This window comes from Mesoplodon densirostris, chromosome 1, assembly GCF_025265405.1.
Source record: "Mesoplodon densirostris isolate mMesDen1 chromosome 1, mMesDen1 primary haplotype, whole genome shotgun sequence".
NCBI lineage: Eukaryota > Metazoa > Chordata > Mammalia > Artiodactyla > Ziphiidae > Mesoplodon > Mesoplodon densirostris.
Window position 1 is genome coordinate 90,073,796 of NC_082661.1, and position 23,101 is coordinate 90,096,896.

Genomic DNA, 23,101 nt, shown 5'->3' on the forward strand with positions numbered 1-23,101 from the left:
TAAATCCAATTTTTTTCTTTTTCAACAATATTTTGACTACCCTAAGTCCTTTGCATTTCCATGTAAATTTTCAAATCATTTTGTTAATATCCACACAAATACCCTGCTGGGACCTTGATTGTTATTTCACTGAATCTCTTGATAATTTGGGGAGAATGCACTTCTTATGTATATTGAGTTCTCTGATTCATGAAGACAATATATCACTCTATTTCTCTCAGCAATATTTTGTAGTTTTCAGTGTATATTTGTTGCACATATTTTGTTAAATTTATCCCTAAGTATTTCAATTTTTTTCTGATGCTTTTGTAAATAGTATTTTTAAAATTTCTTTTTCCAATTGTTTGTTGCTAGTATAAATAATATTTTTGTGTTTGTGTACTGACCTTGTTAAATTCACTTAAATAAAAATGAGTGAATTCTGAAAGATTACCCATAAAAATTAGTACACTAACAAAGAACATGGGTAAACTGAAATTAAATGCTCAATCTATAATTGCTTCAAAGAACATGAATTATTTAGATATATACTTAACAAAACATTTACAGGATCTGTAAATGAAAAATTACAAAAGCTGATGAAAGAAATCAAAGATCTAAATAAATTTACTTAGCTCTAGACTAGCTAAAATTTCCACTGAGAGGCACAGGCCCTAGAAAATCTGAAAAAAGTAATATGGGAGGAATCATGATACTTTATATTAAGGCTTACTATATATCTACTGCAATCAAGATAGAGCAGTATTGTCAGAGTAAGAGACACACAATCAAATTCAATCAAATTGAGTTCAATCAAATTGACACAATTCTATCAAAAGAACAGAATAGAGAACCCAGAAATAGACCCACACAAAGATGCTGAACTGATTTTTGACAAAGGTGCCAAAGCAAATCAGTGAAGGAAGAATAAACTTTTCGACAAAAGTTGCTGAAGTAATTGGACTTTCATAGCCAAAAAAAAGAAAAAAAAAAATGAACTCAACCTAAACCTAAATGTAAAATGTAAAAACTGTAAAACATTTAGAAAAAAAGGACAAAAGTCTTTGGGGTCTAGGGCTAAGAAAAGAGTTCTTAGATTTGACAGAAAAAGCACAATCCATAACAAAAAAAAAATTGATAAATTGGAGTGCACCAAAATTTTAAACTTTTGCTCTGTAAAAGAGTATATGAAAAAAATGAAGACAAGCTACTGACTGTGAGAAAATATATTGCAAACCATGTATCTGACAAAGGATTAGTATCTAGAACAAATAAAAAACTCTAAAAACTCTACATTAAAAACCCCCAAAAAATCCAATTGGAAAATAGGCAAACAACACAAACATTTCACTGAACAGAATATATAGATGGCAAATAGACACATGAAGAGATGTTCCACATCATTAGTCATTGGAGAAATTCAAATTGAAACATGAGCTACTACTATATATTTATCAGAATGGCTGAAATAAAAAACAGTGACAACAAATTCTGGCAAGGATGTGAGGAAATTGGAGCACTCGCACATTGCTGATGAAAATGTAAAATGATATAGTTACTCTTGAAAAGTGTGGCTGTTTCTTATAAAATTAAACATGCAATTACCATGTGACTCAGCAATTGAAGTCCGGGCATTTATTCTAGAGAAATGAAACCTTATATTCACAAAAAAATCTATACACAGATATTGATAGCAGCTTTATTCATAACAGCTCAAAACTGGAAACAGTCCACATGCCCATCAATGGGTGAATCGTCAAATAAACTGTGGCATGTACACACCATGAAATATTCAGCAGTAAAAAGAAAAACAACTACTGACACACGCAACTTATATAAACCTCAAGGGAATTCTGCTGAGTGAGAAAAGCCAAGCCAAAAACATTACATATGCTATGATTCTATTTATTTAACAATTTTGAAATAATAAAATTATGAAAATGGAGACTGGATTAGTGCTTGCCAGGAATTAAGAATGGAGGGGCTGGATAGGAAGCAGGTGAGTGTAGTTATGCAAGCAACACAAGGGATCCTTGTAGGCACGGAACTGTTTTGTATTTTGACTGTTGTGTTGGATATAGGAACATACACAAATGATAAAACTGAATGGAACTAAATGTGCGCATGTGTGCATGCATGCGCTCACACACGAGAACATGTAAAACGGAAACTGGAATAAGATTGGTGGATCTTATCAATGATAATATCTTGCCTGTGATATTGTTCTGTAGTTTCCCCAGATGCTACCATGTGAGGAAATTAGAGAAAGGGTACATAGGGTATCTATTATTTCTTACAACCGCATGTGAGGCTACAGTCATCTTAATGACAATTTCAATTAAAAAGACTGACAATTCCAAGTGTGGGTGAAAATGTGGAGACACTGGCAATCTCATCCACTGTTGGCGAGAATGCAAAATGGTAGAGCCACCTTGTAAAGGGTTTCATTAATTTCTTATAAATGTGAAGGTATACGTACCTTGCAACTCAGCAATCCCACTCCTAGATATTTACCCAAGACAAATGAAATCATATGTTGACACAAATATCTAAATGCAAATAAGCTATTTCTGAAAAGGCAAAACTATTAAGAAATCAGACCAGTGGTTGTCAGAGGCTGGGGGTGAGAAGAGAGAATTGATTTCCATAGGACATGTACAAAGGAACTTTATGAAGTGATGGAAATATTCTATATCTCAATTGTGGTGGTGTTGATATTGTATACATTTGTCAAAACTCATCAAACTATCCTTAAAAAGGATGAATTTTATTGTATGTAAGTTACACCTCACATTAAAAAATTCAGCAAGACTTATGAATACATGATCAATATACTGAAATGATTTCTATATATAACAAATAGAAAATGAAATAAAAATACCATTTACAACAGCATCAATGAGCAACAAATTATCTAGGAATACATCTAATATATGCACATACCTCTACACAGAAAACTAAGAGACATTACTGAAAATAATGAAAGATACACAAGTTCATTGATTGGAAGACTAAATGTATAAATGGATCAATTCACCCAGCTCCAAATTGATCTGCAGATTCAATGCAATCTCAGTCAAAATCTCTCGGCAAGTTTCTTTTTGAAATGACAGCTGAGAAGCTGATTTTTAAAGTTCTATAGAAACGCAAAACAATGCTAAGAAGAGCCATGGCAATCTTGAAGAAAAGAGTGGGAGGATTCACACTACTAGATATTAAAACTTCTAAAGCCACAGTAATTAAATTTGTCTGATATTGGCTCAAGGATGGACAAAAAAGATCCACCCATATAAGAATACATGATTTATGACAAAATGATACTAAAATACAATGAGAAATAGATAATGCTGGATTAATTTGATAATTCATCAAGGTAAAACAAAAACCTATTAGAAGAAAACATAGGAGACTATCATCATGACCTTGGGCCAGGCAAATATTTATACAATAGGACACAAAAAAGCATTAACTTCTAAAAAATATTAAATAAGAACCTCTATTAAAACATGCCATTATGAGAGTGAAAGGGCAAAACACAGAATCAGAGAAGATATCTGCATTGTATATATTATAACAAGGATTTATATCCAAAACATAAAAGAATTTCTAAGAACCAAGAAACCTAAGGGGGAAAAAGGGCAAATTTCTTCACAAATCAGCATATACAAATAGACAAAAATCATATGTAAAATGTCCAATTTCTTTAGTCATCTGGGAAATGCAAATTCAAACCTCAAATGTAATACTAGAATACAATCAAACAGAATGACAAAAAAAAAGAGAAAAAAAGGAAGAAAATTAAACAATACCAAGTATTGACAAGGATGTAGAGCAATAAGAGACTATTGTATATGGCTGATGTGTGTAGAAATTGATACAATCACTTGGGAAAATTGTTTGACATTATTAAAGCTAATCATACACATACCATAAGATGCAGTAATTTCACTCATCATGAAAGAGAAATGTATACATATGGACACCAAAAATATGCACAAAAATGTAACTGCCTGCAGAATTTCCGAGAGCCCAAAACCAAAACAATCCAAATACTCATTAGTAGTAAAATGGATTTTTGAAAGTATGGTAAATTCACACAATGCAATATTATACAACAGTTATAAAAGACAAACAATACTATAGCAACAAAAAGGGGTATACCACCGTTACATAGTGTGGATAAATTTTAGAAACATAACATTAGGGAAAGAAAATGCACAAAAAGGACGTATTGTTTGATTCCATTTCTATGAAGCTTAAATAAATAGTCAGTACTAATCTATCGTGAAGAAAGGCAGAATAGTGGTTTTCTTTGTTGGGGGTAATGTCTAGGAAGTGGCAAGGGAGGTTTCTGAGAGTATGATTACGGCCTACTTCTTGATCAAGGCGATGGTTAAACAGGTCTGTTCACTTTATAAAAATGTATAGGACAGGAACTTAGGATTTGTGTTTCTTCCTGTGTATATGTCAACCTAAGTTTACAAACAAAGTAGGAGTAACAGACACTCATTAAAATTGCAGCATCAGTTCTTTTGGGACATACCTTTGTATCAATTTAGAACAAGAATAAGTAGAAAGCTAGATGTACACAGGGGCTTTTTCTAAACATTAAAAATATATTCTTCTAAGAATATGGTCATTAGAATGTAGCTAAATTTTGCCAGTGTGGTAACGACAGTGTGTATTTGAGTAGAAATCTAAATATGCAGTAAATTTCAAATGACTCCATTTTAATATTGGATAATTCTAATTTTACTATATTAGCAAGACAAGCAAGCAGAGACCCTATCTTAAAGATGAGATTAGTGCATATATTTGCATGATGAATAAAATTTTCCCAGAAATTTGGGAATCTATGCCTTTGATATGTATCTCACTACTATTAGTTGGATTCCTTCCAACTGTTAGGGCAAAGGAGTTAAAACATTACTCATTGCCAAGTTCCCAGTGTATTTCCTTGGACCACCAGCTAGAAAATTCCATGTAAGTTTATTTACTCAACCAGTCTGTTTTAAAATTCCTCTATGTACATCACCCACGTTTAAAAAAAAATTAAAAATTTTTTATAAGACTTTTATTATTCCAACAATTTTATAAAGAATGTGAGGTAAAGACTATAGAACCCTGTAATTATTGTAAAATTACCTAACAGAACATGCCTTGTTGGCCCTTTTAGAAACCTCTGTGGAGTACAGACACACACACACAATACTGTGTTCTGGTGGAAGAAGCAGAAGGTCTTGAAGAAGTGACTTAAGTTTACTGAGTGAAGAATACATAGAAAATTATTTAGAAAATGAATGACCATTGTTTGCACTAAAACCCCAAAATATCAAATTTAAGATGCCCATGATATTCTGAGGATCAAGGAGCACACACACACATGCACACAATTTATTGGATTACTGCAATTTCAGAGGCAGGAAACCTGACATGGTGAGATACAGTATGTTTTTGGGGGTGGGGGGAGAATATTAAGTCCTTATAGAAACTTTAGGAAGATACTAAGGCTAGATCTTTTTGTTTTTCTACCTTCCTTTGAAAGGTTTTATATACCATTTCTTTGTGAAATGTTTCCAAAATTCATTTGCTCAGTATGTACTTAAAAGAAGTTAACTTAAAACAACTAGCAGTTGTTTTTACTGCAAGCAGGTTCAAGGATGTTCTATTGGTTCAAGGATAAAATTAAAACAAGATATCCTCTGTAAAGCAAATATATTTATTATGCACTTTCATATACATAGGGATTTTTGCTTAATATAATACAAGGAATAAAATAAAACTTTTACAATGTGAAATTCAATGTACATTTTAGGCTATTTACATACCCCAAACCAAGGGAAAAATGAAAAAAGAAAAAGTATTTGTCTGAAACTACATTTGCTGAGAAGTGTAAGTGGAGGACATTTAAGTAAAACAAACATTTGCATAGGCAAACAACATTGGAAAAAGTACTTACTCCTGTTTTTTTAATCAGTGAACTATTATTGGTGAGGATCCCAGTAGGCATGGGGATGAGGGTGAAGGACATGACATAACTGGCTGTACCTTGCAGGACATACTGAGTTCTGGTCAATTTTCCTTCCAAAACCTTTCCTACAAACATGGAGATTTTATTTTTCATTGCTGTATTTTTTATCACTTCCTTTATTATCACCTCACGACTGTTAGGGAAGCACACATGGAATGGTATAAAACTGTTATAAGCACATGGCATCATGGTTGGTTGTGGCATCAGGTGATTTACAAAATTTAAACATTTTTATTTTAAAAATAGCTATTTAGGAGTTTTATATTTGTGGGACTATTTTTACTCTTAGTGAAGCAGAAGCTATTGTCGGTCATGGTATTAAATAAATCCCCACAGAAACAAATAAGCAAAGTAGGGCATCTTCAGCCCCCTTTTCATCCATATTCTAACTGAAAGCTATTGCTGTTCTATTCCAAAGCTTAATTAATATAAAAACATCCAGAGGAATATTTACTTTTGAAAATCATATTTTTCCAACAGGTTCTCTTCCTACCAACTGTTTCAAGTGTATATAGTATGGATATGAAAACATTTAGCTCTTCAGAAAACATAAATCCCTTATGTAATGAGTCATAACTTTGCCCTTTGGCCACAAGGTGCATTTTTGTAAAAACAATAAAATTAAATAAATACAATTCCAATAATTCTAGGTTTACTAGAAAAACTGGCAGCTTTCAGGGTTCTCTTTCTAAAGAAAAATACACCTAATAAGAAATTGGAGCTTCATCTTCTAAAATTACGTAAATGTACTGTATTTGAGATATGAGTAAAGTTGGTTATAATAATAGGATGTGTTCATATTTATTAACAGAATCATTAACACTTTTAAGGCTACTTTGCAAGAGTCCTATTAAGCATATTTAATAAATGTCCCATAGGGACAAAAATTCAATACTTGAAACATTCACATTCGAGTTATCAATATTGCCATGTCACCTTAATATTAACTGAACTTATCAACTTACCTCCTATTCTTGATTATGACTTACTGATGACATAAACACATGAGTTTTGCTGACTTTAAAAAACAGAAGCAAAAATAAAAGCCTTATAGGAAGATCAAGTGAAACATTTATCACAACCAATTATACATTTCTTTTTCTGTGAACAATGTATCATATGTCCTTCATATATGAAGATGACATTACTGATCTGTTACTAAGACATTTTCTAAAGATTTTTTCCAGTAGCAATGGTTTTGTGCTGAATCTCCAAATTCTCTTCCCTTATTCCTCCTTATGCACATAGAAAGAACAGAATTTCTGGGTTTTGTAAGATCCCAGGGCTTTTTCAAAGATCAAACCTACAACCTTGGTTTCTAAACAATAAATTTTCATCTTTCCAGACATGCACACAACCCACTAAGCTAGCTCAACTGGTTTAGAGTCCACCCAGGAGGCTAAAGCTCTGGGTCACATGCCCATTTTAGCAGTCAACTTTGTTTTCCTTGGTTACAGACTTCACCCTTAACCCTGGCATCCATCATTCTGGAAGCGATTGTCCAAAGAGAAAAATGGGAAAGAGTATGTGGACAGAAAAGTGCAAATCCATCACTACCATTTATCAAATAGCAGTAAAAAAAAAAAAAATACACTTGTGCTATGGCCGACAGGTTAGTGGTGTCATCAGTGAAGGAAAACACGTATTATATTCATCAAGAATATTCATCCAACTAATCTCTAAAATTGATCCAGTTGATTTTGAGTGGGGGCTATTTTGGTCATGCAGTGATTTACAAAATAGAAACAACTGAGAGAGAAGCTACCATCACAATTTACAGTGGTAGATATTTTATTTAACTGGATGGAAGAGAGAAAGGGTAGTCAATGAATTGTTCAGGGATCAAAAATCTACCCTCAGATAGACAGGTGCATCTCCCTCTACACACATGCCACTGAGGCCTGGCTCTGTCCCTGAGAATTTTCATGCCTCAGGAATGATCATCTGTCTTCTTAGAGGTGGAATGACAAGTGAGTGCAAGGTGAAACTGCATCCCAGTGAATGAAGCAGAACTTTATTCTGCCTATAGTCTGTGTGTGTGTGAGTTTTCTTTTCTTTCTTTTTTCTTTTCTTTTGCTTTTTTCTTTTTTTCGACACCTTTAGCCGAAGATTAGGAGGATTCTACTGGGAAATCCAAATATAAACTACTTAGAGCAGACCCCTAAAATACTAGACATTTTAAAAATCTTTCATGAAACTTTTTTCACCTCAATGTGGCATTAAATAGAAACACATTTTTAACCAGTGCTGAAGGTGTAGTGAACATAAAATAGATGCATGATTTATTTTATTGAGTGACATTTTTAAGGATACAGGAAACAAGCCATACACTACAACAAGGCAAATACAACTGAAACAGTATGCTTAAGTTTTGTTTGCCACAGAAAGAAAAAAATAAATACAAAGAACACTGCCTTTTCATATATATTTGATCATGGCACATGCACATTTATCAAATCTTAACTTAAAATACTTTACTCAAAATCTTTTTCAGCTTTTATCAGGGAACTGCAGTATGTATCTGCATTTTAAAAAAAAAGTGCTTACTCTTGGGTAGTGAATACAAAGCACACAAAATGAAATTTTTTTAAGTACAGAGGGTTACACTGAGAAGGCAGCCTTACTATTTAGGCACATTACAGTATTTAAGGTAACTGTACTGCAGATATCACATTCTTCATTTTTTTTTTTTTTCAGCAAATCAACAGGCATTTTATGTTTTCATCCAGTAGCTGAAGAATCACTCCAATCACAATGTCTTCTGTTTCACAGAATAGGAAACTAATGCAAAAGTTAAAAAAAAATTAATTTCTATATTATACTTATTATGTAACTACATCTAGTTTTAAAACCCTACAAAAGAATATATACATATATTTACTATGTAAAGCACAAAAGTAGACCTTTTAGAGATTCATTATTTAATGTATAAATCACTTTTAAAGATTCCACAAAGTGTTTACCTTAATTCATATGTTTTACTGTATAATATATATCTACAATTAACCTTTACAAAAGATAGAATGAGTTGGAGGGCTGTACCATCAGAGCTAAATATTTTTAAAATAAATCACATTGGAGAATGTATCAACTACTTTTAGACAAATTATTGTTGAATGAGATTTGACTTGTCTGTAGATTCACAGTGAAGGGTGTTTATTATTAGGAGGTATAGGAAATGTATTTATAATAATGTTTTACCTAAAACATCCCTAAAAATTTATCTCCAAAGACAAAAAAGCAAAAGAAAGATTTCAAGTTTGTTAAAGAAAAGAGTACAATTTTGTTAGAGGATGAAAAATGATTAAGCAAAGTGGGATAAATATAATTGTAGTATAAGTTAGCAAAAATTCCTAGTGAAATCTGAATTTATCCCAAATATGAGAAATGTACTTCAGAAAAAGTATCCATAATATAAAATTATGCATGTTTTCCCATTAACTTCCCCTATGTAATTACTGTAGCATCCACTGTAGTGAAAAGGAGAAAAAAAATGTTTTTATTTAATAAATATAACTTTGAGGTTTAAACATTTAATTCTTATGTCTAAATATACTGGGTCCTAAATACCCTCTTGCCAATACATCCATTTATCATCTTTCCACACCTTTTTTTTTTTTTTTTTTTGCGGTATGTGGGCCTCTCACTGTCGTGGCCTCTCCCATTGTGCAGCACAGACTCCGGACGCACAGGCCCAGCGGCCATGGCTCACGGGCCCAGCTGCTCCGCGGCATGTGGGATCCTCCCAGACCAGGGCACGAACCCGTTTCCCCTGCATCGGCAGGCAGACTCTCAACCACTGCGCCACCAGGGAAGCCCCACACCTATTCTTGATATGTGTAAATTTTACTTGGAAGATTCTTAAGAGATCTGTCATAATAAAAATTACCTTTCATGATTAAATCTTTTATTTCTTCCAGGGTGGAAAAAGGAAGGAAATTAACATTCACTAACTACCTACTAAGCACTATATACACTACCTTATTCAAACCCAAAAGGGAATATTACTGAAATAGCCCCTGCCTCTGTTACCATCAGAGAACTTTTAAGAGGGGAAATGACTGTATAGGAAGGAATTCTTAATCTGAGATCCATAAATAGCATATTAATTCACCCACTCATTCATTCACTTACACAACACATTTCTACTGAGAAACTACTATAGGTCCAAGAAGTATTCCAAGTACCTGGAATACAGTGGTGAACAAAAGAGATAAAAATCCCTACTCTCACAAAGCTTACATTTCAGTAGAGAGGAAACAAATAATAAACATAATAATAAGTAAAATATATAAAGCATGTTAAATAGTAAGTACTGTGGCTAATGTAAAGCAGGAAAGGGGGAAAGGGAGTGCTGGAGGTGGGAGAATTCAAATTCCAAAGAGTGACGAGAGAGGGTCTTGCTGAGAAGACGACAGGAATAGTGATGAGGTGGCCGTGTGGATTAGGGAAGAGTATTCTAAGTAGAGGGAACTACACTTTGGACATTTATTCTTTATGCTGATGAAATGTTACCTTTTATAACGGTGTTTCCTTTTTATAGTTGAAGCTTGGGTCAGAACCCTCAATCTGAAGCTTCAGGGCTTGTTTAAGGCTTAATTCCGTCTCCGAGGAAGGATATCCTTCCAGCACTTCCTGATGCCCTCTATCCTGTACTGTTCGTGGGACTGAAACCCTACCAAGAAAAACCTGGTTGCTCTGAAGATGATAATTTGGATTTGTCATTATTCCGTTTCTCTTCTTCTGTTCCCCACTTTGTTGGTGAATAAGAAACTGCTGTTGCGATCGACCGATTTCTTGCTGAGCTGAAGGTATAATTTTGCACTGCGATTCTGCTGGCATCTGTTTAGATGGTGCACTAGTCCCAGATTTGGCTGTAGGTCCTCTTTTATCAAACTGAGTCATTTCATATTCTAGAACCTTTGGCTGTGAAGAATTATTTTGTTTAGTTTTTTTCCCAGCTGACCCAGATTTGTTGGCATTTTCTGATTTCCCCCCTTTATTTGTTTTAGTTGACTTCAAACTGGGCTTTACTTGACTCCACTCAAACTCACTGCTCGGTGAATGATGGCTCTGTCCCAAGGACTGTGTTGTGGAAGACGGGGAAACAATTGACTGTCGACTTCTACTGCGCGGCAACGAATGCTGCTGAATTTGTTCTGTAAATGACAAGCTGTGAAAGCTGTCAATTGGCACTGTTTGAGCCGTTGCTGTAGATGAAGTAGTTCTCAAAGATGAATTTTTTGAGCTTTTCAGGGAATTATTTGACAATGACGACTTCTGCCGATCAACTGTCGAGTCTGGCGATTCTGAAGGAGAACTGAATGCGTGAGCTGGCCCATTCGGTAACCCGCGCAGCGAAGGCTGCATGTCCCCTCCACCAGTACTGCCAGAGCTATTTGATTTAATTGTTAATGACTGCATTTTTGAAGACACTGACTGTAGAGGCTTTTGCTCCATTGTGTGGACAGGGGATGGAGAACAGCCATTCAAACTGGATGCACCATATTTTTCTAATAATTTAATTATTTGAGAATGTCCATTTTTGGCTGCAACACGCATAGCAGTGCGCCCAAATTGATCAGCATGGTTTGGATCAGCACCGTGCTCTAATAAAACCTGCACAACATCAATGTGCCCTTCCTGGGCTGCAATGCAGAGCGCAGTTGCACCTTGATTACAGGTATGGTCCACCATGGCGCCATGCTCAATCAGAAGCTGGACCACTTTTACATGGCCTTGCCAGGCTGCAGACTGCAGAGCAGAGCGCTTTTCATTGTCTGCAGCATTGACGTCAGCATGGTAGGTGATCAGAACCTGCACCATTTCCAAATGGCCTTGCCAGCAGGAAACATGAAGTGCTGTCCTTCCTTCAGCATCACTTGCTTCTACATTTGCACCATTTTCTAAAAAATATTCAGCCATTGTAAGTTGGTTTTCTAAGGCCAAAATATAAAGTGTAGGCCTACCATCAGCATCTTTGTAGTTCACATCAGCTCCGTGGCTAAAAAGTAATTCAACAATGTCCCTGTGTCCTTCTAATGCAGCAACCCGCAGTGCATTTCTTCCATCATAACCTCTGTGATCAATGTTGGATTTGTTTTCCAATAATACTTGAACACAGTCATAATGACCCTCTTGCGAAGCTAATATGAAAGGTATCCGCCCATCATTATCGATTTCATTTGTTCTAGCACCTTGTTCAATAAGTGCTTCACATATTAATCTGTGACCTTCAAAAGCTGCCATGTGCAAAGGTGTCCATCCAGCATCATCCCTGTGATTTTCATCTAACCCCCTATCCAGTAGAGTACGTACAACTTCAACATTTCCTTGGGCTGAAGCTATGCTGAGGACTGTCCTCCCTTCACTATCAATGCTGTCCACAGCTGCACCCCAAAACAGAAGTGTGTTTACAACTGAAGCATGACCCATAGAAGCTGCTGCTAACAGGGGTGTACGACCATTGTTATCTGTGTGGTCGACATCTGCTCCCCCTTCTAGAAGCAAGTCAACCACATCGACGTGTCCTTCATAGGCAGCCACCAGCAGTGGAGTCATACCATCTTTATCACAATGATCCACTTCAGCACCTCGGTCGATTAAAAGGCTAACAACCGATGCATGTCCTTTACTTGCAGGAACACAAAGTGCAGCCACAGAGAGTGCAGTCCTGCCATCGACATCCTCGTGATTCACTTCTGCTCCATGGTCCAGTAGGTGTTCCACAATCTCCCTATGTCCCATGTAGGCTGCTGCTATCAAAGCAGTTCGACCTTCATTATCAGCTTTGTTGACTTCAGCACCATGTTGTAGCAAGTTAAGTACAATATCCTCATGTCCTCCCCAGGCTGCTGCTCTCAAAGCTGTTCGGCTATCAGCATCTGCACAATCCACTTTGACGCCAGCATACAGTAGTGCAGAAACGACCTCAGTATGACCACCCCAAGCAGCGGATCTTAATGCTGTCCAGCCATCCTGATCAGTATGATTAATATTTGCTCCACAACCAATCAAACAATTAACCACCTTGGTATGTCCTTGTCTAGCAGCTAGGGTAAGTGGTGTGTGCCCATGAGCATCTTCTATCTCTAAATCTGCTCCCCTAGAGACGAGTAAATTCACTACATCAAGGTTGCCACTGTAAGCAGCATTAGCCAGTAATGTTCTCCCATTTGAATCACACTGATTTACTGATGCTCCATTATCTAATAATGTCCGAATGGAATCCTCTCTTTCTAAGGCTTGTCGGACTATACATGATGTGCGATCATCTTCACTGTTGACATGAGCACCAGCTTTCACCAACAGCTGTAGCACTTCTTGCTCCTTGGGTATTAGTGTAGACAGGGAGTCTCTGACAGGTGTACCATTCCATATCATCCACAGAGCTAACTCAGCTGTCTCTAACTGTAAGTTTGAATTAATTAAGTGCAATGCAAATTCTTGTGCTTCCAATGGTGTTAAATTCTTGGCTTGACAGGTATAACTCATAGCCAACATTCGGTGTCCTTCTGCTGCATTACATAAATACTTCTGAGTGCAGTGTTTCACGTCCAGAAGCCACTCTGCAAAACTATAGTGAAACAGTATTTTAGTGTCTCCTAGTCCATCAACAAGAAGTTTGGAGAGGATATCTAACTTGCGCTGAAAGTCTTCCAAGCTTAATGACATACTTTTGGTCCATACTGCATGATATAATTCCGTTATGGTCAGAGGTCGGCAGGCGGCAAGAATCACATTCAAAATAGGCTGAACCTTTGCAAACTGTTTTCTTACAAAAAGTCTCTGACACAGCCAGAGATACAGACCATTTAGAGTTCCTGGGATGTCACGAATCTCTCTTAACATAATAAAATTTTCTACAACTCCATCGAGAACTCGTTCTAGATAAAGAAAACATCCGCTGCTCTTAATGTGCAGTTGATTTAACATCTCTGCAGTTTCTTTTGTGAGGTGTTGTCGCAAAGCTTCTTCTTGATCTAAGCGATGAAGAATGTACTGCTGAACATCCTTAACGATATATGCCTTCCGAAGGTCATCTAAACTTATTTTTCGAAAACCTAAGGACAAAAAAGTAGATGTCAATTGAAAATGATTATCAAAGTTGCCACATATTCAAAGAGAATGTCTTCAACATGTGACAAACTGAGAAGCAAATAAATCAATAATAAGTCAACTGATACTAATAAACCAGTCAATAGATACCTAGAAGTATATGAGTCAGTTTTCTTTTCCTTCTGGAAAAACACACTGATGGTAGATAAACAATTTCATTTTTCTATCCACAAATGGAACTATTTCTTATTCGTTTAGTGGCTCAGTGCTCCTCTCAACTTCCATGATAAGAGATACTAAATGAGCATTAGACATCTTACATACATAGCCAAGAACATCGGGAAGATTTTCTGATCCCACAAATGATTAGGAAAAAAAGTTGCAGGAGACATAAATAAGGTTTTTTTGTTTTTATAAGCTGATCTTTTCCATGTGCAAAATTTACATATTTCTATCCACATAACTGAAGGTACACTAGTCTTAATTATGTAATTGAATATTTGCATACAGTTAGAATATCACCTGTCACTGCCTTTAAATTACATTATTTTACATGTTACCAAATTAAAATAATTAAATCTTAGATTGTCAATAAACAGCTTGAATCTGAAGATGCAACTTGGTCAAATTATGCTAACAAAATTTCAGCACTGTGAAAATAAAGCAACTTAATAAACTTCAAACCAACCTAAAACCATACTAGTTACAGCTATTCAAAACTCACTTTAAGTACTTTAAAGGAAACCATCATTTTCCGAAGGGAGATGATGTCCTGTTTTATAGACATGGATATATTAGACAACTGTGTAATTCATCTTCCAGAAGAAAAAAACTGCTAAGTGAATGAACTCTCTTAAGAGGAATAAATCTAGAAATTCAGCAAAGATTAGTGATGGTCAATTAATACTGAGTAAAGTACTCTTACTCAATTGAATAAAACAAATGTATATATCACCTACTATATGCCAGGTACTATGTGAGGAAATGAGACTTTCACTTTGTGGTGAGAAGTCAGTGAGGACCAAGGCAGATCCGCATTCTGAAAGACTATTCTAACATCACTAAAGACGAAGTCAGGTGGCAAAACCCCTTATAGAGGCTGTGATAAAGTCTACATAAGAATCACTAGGACTTCACTAGTGACGCAGTGGCTAAGAATCCGCCTGCCAATGCAGGGGACACGGGTTCGAGCCCTGGTCCGGGAAGATCCCACATGTCGTGGAGCAACTAAGCTCATGCGCCACAACTACTGAGCCTGCGCTCTAGAGCCCATGTGCCACAACTACTGAAGCCCACGCACCTAGAGCCCATGCTCCACAACAAGAGAAGCCACCGCAATGAGAAGCCCGTGCACTGCAACGAAGAGTAGCCCCCACTCACCACAACTAGAGAAAGCCCACACACAGCAACGAAGACCCAATGCAGACAAAAAATAAATAAATAAATAAATAAATATTTTTTTAAAAAAGTGGTGGTGGTGGTGGGATGAATTTGGAGATTGGGACTGACATATATACACTAATATGTATAAAACAGATAAGTAGGGCTTCCCTGGTGGCGCAGTGGTTGAGAGTCCACCTGCCGATGCAGGGAACACGGGTTCGTGCCCTGGTCCAGGAAGATCCCACATGCCATGGAGCGGCTAGGCCCATGAACCATGGCCACTGAGCCTGCACGTCCGGAGCCTGTGCTCCGCAACGGGAGAGGCCACAACAGTGAGAGGCCCGCGTATCGCAAAAAAACAAACAAACAAACAAAAACCAGATAACTAATAAGAACCTGCTGTATAAAAACATAATAATAAAATAAAATTCAGAAAACAAAAAAGAATCACTGAAAACCTCAATAACCAAAGCAGTAGCAGCAACAGATAAAAATAAAAGTTGGATCTGGAAATTACTAATAAGAGCTAGATTGCATAGAGCTTAGTAAGTGTGGAGAAGGAAAGAGAACAGGAGTCAAAGTTGACATTCATTTGTGGTGTGGCCAAAAGCATGGAAAAAGAGACCACTAAAGGACAAATAACAGGTTTGGAGAGAAAGTTGATAAATTCAGTTTTGTGACACTAATCTTGAATTACTTAGATGAAATGGACAGATTTATTGAAAAACACAACCTACCAAGAATGACACATGAAGAAATAACAAATTTGCATACCTCTAAATCTATATAAAATGGAATCTGTAATTATATATATTTACATACATTCAATTGATTGATTAAACATATAACTGATTAGTCTCAACAGAATTAATTTCAAATGATAAATTTTAATTACACAAAAAGACACTCCTGATCTGAAGAATTCAAAACATGCCTAGACGTGTATAACATTCTAGATTTATCAGTGATATAAGATAACTTGCCTCCAAACCTTTTTTGTGTGTTCATTTGCTTTTGACTTTATAAATTCATTAAAACAATTTAAGCTGGAAAACACCTGGCATGTTGCTAATAAAAAGGATTTTAAAAAATAATAACTACCACCTTACATTCTACAGTGTTTTAAAGTTTCCAAAGTGATCTTGTAGATAATGATTGGCATGAAAGATCATATTGCCTATTATGAATAAATATCTGTAATTTAAACCTACGTAACTAAGATATCATGATTGAAACTTGAGGTAATTAAGACAGAATCTAGGCTAACCCTCCACAGTAACAGGTTTGGTTCTTGGTTTGGTTCTAAAAGAAATATAAGAGATCAACATTTATTGAGAGTCAATTATTTTTAAAGCAGCACTTCCAGTACTTATCATACATAACACTTCTTCTTATGTCAAGCCTGTGAGATAAGTTGCACCTGCCAATTCTAATTTGGAATGCATACATCTCAATTCAAAATCCATATATTTCATTAAAATATCAGTAGAAAGCAGAAACACGTAGGACATAAGGAACGCTGAAACAATTTTTTAATGAGTGAAAAAATTGCTATGTTCATGGACAGAAGAAAAGCATATTTTAAATGTCAAACTTTTCCTAAATTTTAACTAAATGTAATAATTTTTTGTTTACATCATTAGTAGTTATAATTTTTAAAAAGCTGTTCAAGTCAATCTAGTGGAATAAAAGTAAAAACACATATTTTAGAATAATATTGATAGCAAGGATGACTAGGAAGTAACCATACAAGAAAATTTAAAATAGTAAACCAATGTGACAGTTGCATAAAAATGCCAACAGACAGTTTAGAAGAGCAGACAGATGGTTCAGAAATACATCAATAACACACACACACACACATATATGCACATACGCCTACACTTAAGATAAAAGAAGCACTGACAACTAGTGGCACAGGGAGTTAATAAACAGTGCTGAGAAGATCTGTGATTTGATAAAGTATCCAGATAAGAGTCTTATTTCACACCATTTGGTAGAATATATACTATAAGGATAAAAATCACTAAATGTAAAAATAAGAATATACAATAGTAAAGGACAATACATTAGAGTGAATATAGGGACTTCAAAAGAATTACTACAGTTTTAAAAAGCTGAAGAAAATAGTTGCAGAGAATAAAAAAATATGAAATAAAAGCCCTCTTAATAATCAATAAGAATATCACTAACTTCCTGGAGGAAACCTAGGTAAAGGTGAGAAAGTAATAATACAAAGGAAAAAAAAGAGACAAATTGATAAATTAAGCATAAGGGGGAAGAATTCAATAGTAAATAAGAAGTATAAATAAAAATGAGATACTATTTTTCACACACTAAATCTGCAAATATGAAAATATATAATTCAATACTGGTGGAAGTCCCAAGAAACCAACACTCTCAGGTAGAAATATATGACATATATCTTTCTGGAAAGCAACTTGAAAATATGTATTCATAACTTTAGTAATCTTCAACGTTTACTCCCAAATTCCAAACCTATCATCAACAGAGATGTGATCTGATGCTTATTACAGCTCAGCATTTTTTTTTTTTTTTTTTTTTGCGGTACGCGGGCCTCACTGCTGTGGCCTCTCCCATTGCGGAGCACAGGCTCCAAATGCGCAGGCTCAGCGGCCATGGCTCATGGGCCCAGCCACTCCGTGGCATGTGGGATCTTCCCAGACAGGGGCACGAACCCTCGTCCCCTGCATCGGCAGGCGGACTCTCAACCACTGCGCCACCAGGAAAGCCCCAGCTCAGCATTTTTAATAATCAACAACATTTTAGAAGGAGGAGTATGGTAAGGGAACAAGACCATATTCGGTTCCTCCTTATTCCTTCTTGGTTCACTGCTTCTTCCACCAAGACATAGTTCAAAGAAACACAAATTCATTTATTTGCTTTGTTCCAAGCTCTGATCTAGATGTTGAGGAGATACAGTGGTGGACAAGACGAGCAAATTTCCTGGTCTTATGGAGGCTGTATCTTAGTGGAGGAGACACCCAAGTAAGAAAACAAATGTAAAATGTAAACAATTTTAAACAGTAATAAGACATAGGAAGAAAAATGTGTGACTAAGTAGTTGAGGTGGCAAAAATAGAAATAGGATAGAAAAGCATGGAGAAGCCTGCAGGAGACTGGTATTTGAGAAGAGATCGAAATGTTAAGATAGTAAGAAGTTCAGGAGAAGGTCATTCCAGTCAGAGGGAACACCAAGCGCAAGCCCCTAAAGCCGAAAATGCAGATCTGAAAATAACAAATGTGAACTGATGAAAATATATAGACAAGGGGAAATCTCATGTGTTGCTGGCAGGAGCATAAATTATTTCAAGCACACCAGATAGCAATTTGGCAAAATTAACTAAAGCTCAAAATGTACACACTCTATTCTCTAGTAATTCTGTCTAGGTTTGTAATGTAAACCTTTAGCACACGTGCACGCGATGTGTTCGGGTACGTTTATGAAGCATTTTTTGTAATAATGAAAAACTGAAATAATTAAATGTCCATGAATAGGATAATGGAAAAACTGGAGATTTATTCATGGGAAGGAATAATATACAGCAGTTAAAACCAATGAACTGGGTTTATAAGTAGTAATAGGAATAGGGCTCAAAAACAATGCTATAAAACAAAAGGATATAGTGATAATAATAGCAGCAATACACTTACGAAGCACTTATTATGTACTAGGCATTGTTCTAAGTGCTTCACATGTAATTTGTCATTTAGACTCACAAAAACTCTGTGGGGAAAGTAATAGGAATGTGTAATCCTCATTTTATAGATAAGGGCACTGAGCCACAGGTCATATTGGTAAGCTGCATAAGGTCACATAGCCAGTAAATGGGAATAGCTAGGATGGTGTATGCAGTGTTTCATTTATGTGAACTCTAAAAATATACAGAATACAAATATGAGTTGAAAGGACAGAAAATAAACTAATAATACTGGTTGTCTCAAATGAAGAAGGGAAAGAAATGGGATGACATAGACCAAAAGGGGCTTTAACTTTATCTGGACCTGACATACTAAGAGCTACATTAAGTATTAGCTGTTATCCTGTTAATCCCCCAACTTTTACCAACTAGGTTTTCAATAACAACAGAACAGAATAGTATAATGGAAATCAAATCAAAAGTGCTGTTACTAGTGGCAAGGGAATCTAAAAGAGGGAATAAATCTGGTTAAGGAAACCATTTTAACAAATTAGTAGGGTTTCACCATTCTGTAAAATGTATAGAACTATTTACAAGTGATATGGCTAATTAACCAATAACTTAATTATCTCTCCAATTACACTATAAATTCTGTGAGTGGTCCTTGTTTTATGCTCCTTTTACTTCCCATAGCACAAAGAAAAAAAGGGCTTTACATAATCTAATAGGAGTAATCACAACTTTATTGTGGGAGTAAAAAAGTAGAGTCAGGAAACAAGAAAAGTAAAGGAAGAAAAAAACCTGATCAGGTACTTCTATACATTGTATAGACTGTTTTCTCACACATCAGAAAAGGGTTAAAAAAAGGATCTACTTCAAGAGGTATCCTAAATGGCTGTTGACTCTGTCTCTCCTCTTAAACCAGGAAAAACGTCTTAGAGAAACTGCCACTGATTTTTAAATAGGCATATTCACTACTCAGTCTATTTAGAAGAAATATCATAAGCTGATGAGGACACATCAGCATAAAAAAATACAGCCCTACAGATATAAAGCAGCTAATATGGCATGAAATACTCGTAACCTTTACTAAAGATGTTAGATAAAGAATCTTGAAAAAAAAAAGGTACTATTAAATGATCTTGAAATATTCTATGGCTTGTTTTTAATACAACTTTTAAAAAGTACAGTTGAAAACAGCTGATAGAACAGATAGAACAGCTGACAGAATAGCAGAAGCAATGACCAGATTTTCAACTGAGTACTCTCCTCTAAGAAAGAAACACATGTATTATTTAGTTCATCAATGAAAAACATTTGAAGATGGCAGGAATTACGCTTACCGGTAAACATTTTAGTAACAGCTTTGCTCTGTTTCCGGGCAGAACAGAGAAGTAATAGCCATGGTGGAAAGAACTCGTGGTGACCAGCTAAAAGCTCTGCCACAGTCCCAGATAAGCTGGTAGACGTCTGTTCACCTTCGGTAACATTACACCCTTCATCCACAGAATCCACAAGCAGATAGAGGCTTTGCTGGGGAGGCTTCATTCCCAAAAGAGGGAGCAGGACACACCTGTAAAACACATCCATATGAGCATTTTGAATGTTATTGGCTATGATATTAAGGTTTATTATCCAAACATTAGAATTACAGGTTATAAATATTGTTTTAAGAAAAAAATTAATGTTTTAGAATAAAACTATTGTACAAGTTTCAATTCCTTACTTTAACGAGAATACTGGTCTTAAATAGTTCACATTTCCAATAACAACATTTTCCACAATAAAGTGTGTGTGTGTGTGTGTGTGTGTGTGTATTATTGATTCAGCATTCTTAAGAAGGGCAGTAGGAACCTGAAACAAGATTTCACTATTCCTTTCCTGAAATTTTTATCAATAATAGAAGCTTGAATTCTTTATCACAAAGCTAAAAATGTATTGGAAAGGAAAAAGAAACTGGGGATCACTTCAGCAATAGAAAAGATATCAAGAGTTCTCTAGAATTTAGAAGATTTTATCATCATGTCTCTCACAAAATGACTGCACTTCATCTAGTTTGTCATACACAAGTTTTATTTTAAAAGACTTTTCAAAGATAAACTACAGTCTAGATTCCATTTGATGTATGTTCAAATTTCAATGTAAAGAACAAATTATTAGGTTTAACCCCAACACATTTCCTACTCAGATAATTTATACTGAAGTTGAATGCAACTTTTTCATAACTGAAACAATACTCATTCATTTCCAACAAATATTTACATGAGCATTCCATATGCTGAATGAGGTACTGAAAGATACAACGGTGAAGAGGACAGAATCCATCTAATTACGAACACCAGAAATGTACAGATTATCCTTTCTACAACTCTCTTCTTAATCTTTCAATCCTGATAGCAACCAAGATCCAATGTATCACTAAGTCCTGTCAATGCTTCTTTATAAGAGTCTTCAAACCCACCCTGGTCTGTATCATCACCCTACTCCAAACTGCCTTCGTCTCGTTCACCCAGGAACCACACGTGCCTCCAGCCACTCCCTCCAGAGCTCCTACTGCAGCAAATCAAACTTTTCACAATGTTCCCCCAGACATACTAGCTTTTTCCATGACTTTTACTAGATACAATTACACAAGGGCCTTTTGGTTTGCAGTCTCCTCTGCCTGGTCTGGGCTTCCCTTCTCTCTTTATGTAATTAACTCCTCCTTGGTCTTCAATGGTAAGCTTGAGAGTCACTTTCTCAAAACCGAGACCCTATAATATGCTTTCACAACATCAAGTATTTCTCTTTCACAGCATTATCAAGTTTGTAATGTTAAACTTACTCACTTAATGTCGTTAATCCTTATCTCTCTCTTTAGAGGTTAAACATCAAAAGAATGGGGACTATGTCAGTCTTGCTCATGAGTATAACCCCAGAACCTAGCATAGTGCTGTACCCATAGGAGGTCCTAAGTAAAGACTTCACACTGTTGTAGCCTAGACTGGAAAACAAATAACTTCAATGTAGGCTGCTCAGTGCTACCAAAAAAAGCAGTAAAATTACTAACACAGTGGATAAGAAATGATCAACTCAAGGGAAGTAGATAAGAAAGGAAGAAAATGTCAGAGAAACATTCAAATATTAGGTGCTCAAGATGAGCTAAGTTTTGAAGGATCAATTAAAATTCTCCAGGAATAGTAATAAATTTTCAATAAATTTTACAATAAAGGCAAGGCAGGGCCATCCTGGCAGAAGGAATGTTATAAATTTAGGAAAATTTCCTTTATTGTACCTTATGTATATAGTTCCTCTACTATGAGAACAAAGAAGGTTGACGTAAAACCAGTGTTATATATTTACCTACGTATATAGTACATATGCACATATACAGTATATATATATATATTTATATATATAGTACATATAAAATATACTATCATAATATACTATAGTAATATCCTATAATCAGTGCCACTTGAGAGAGACCATAACCTTAACTACTTTTTTTTATTTTATTAATTTTATTAATTTATTTATTTGTGGCTGTGTTGGGTCTTCGTCGCTGTGCGAGTTTTCTCTAGTTGCGGCAAGTGGGGGCTACTCTTCGTTGCGGTGCACGGGCTTCTCATTGCAGTGGCTTCTCTTGTGGAGCACGGGCTCTAGGCGTGCAGTCTTCAGTAGTTGTGGCATGTGGGCTCAGTGGTTGTGGCTCATGGGCTCTACAGCACAAGCTCAGTAGTTGTGGTACACGGGCTTAGTTGCTCCACAGCATGTGGGATCCTCCCGGACCAGGGCTCGAACCCATGTCCCCTACATTGGCAGGCGGATTCTTAACCACTGCGCCACCAAGGGAGCCTCCACCTAACCTATTTTTGATCAGGATAGGGTAGGGGGAGAGGTCAGCAAAGTTAGGAGAGGAGCTTAGTCAGGAGAAAGTTCTAGAGTAAGGCAACAGACACAGGAAAAAAAAATCTAGTTAAGGCAATAGGACATGCACAGGCTGGGG

At 35.8% G+C, this 23,101-nt stretch overlaps 1 protein-coding gene across 2 annotated transcripts in view; it reads right to left on the reverse strand.

Moving 5' to 3' along the window:
• Nucleotides 1-5,785: 5,785 nt before the first annotated feature.
• ANKRD50 (ankyrin repeat domain containing 50) overlaps nucleotides 5,786-23,101 on the reverse strand; it is a 43,882-nt gene continuing 26,566 nt past the window's right edge. For both annotated transcript variants that reach the window (XM_060105740.1, XM_060105730.1), the window contains exons 2-4: nucleotides 20,457-20,686; nucleotides 10,526-14,073; nucleotides 5,786-8,791 (exon numbers count right to left, since the gene is read on the reverse strand). In XM_060105740.1, the coding sequence (XP_059961723.1) occupies nucleotides 10,529-14,073; nucleotides 20,457-20,661 (3,750 nt within the window). In that variant the 5' untranslated portion in view covers nucleotides 20,662-20,686 and the 3' untranslated portion in view covers nucleotides 5,786-8,791; nucleotides 10,526-10,528. The remainder of the gene's footprint in view (nucleotides 8,792-10,525; nucleotides 14,074-20,456; nucleotides 20,687-23,101) is intronic.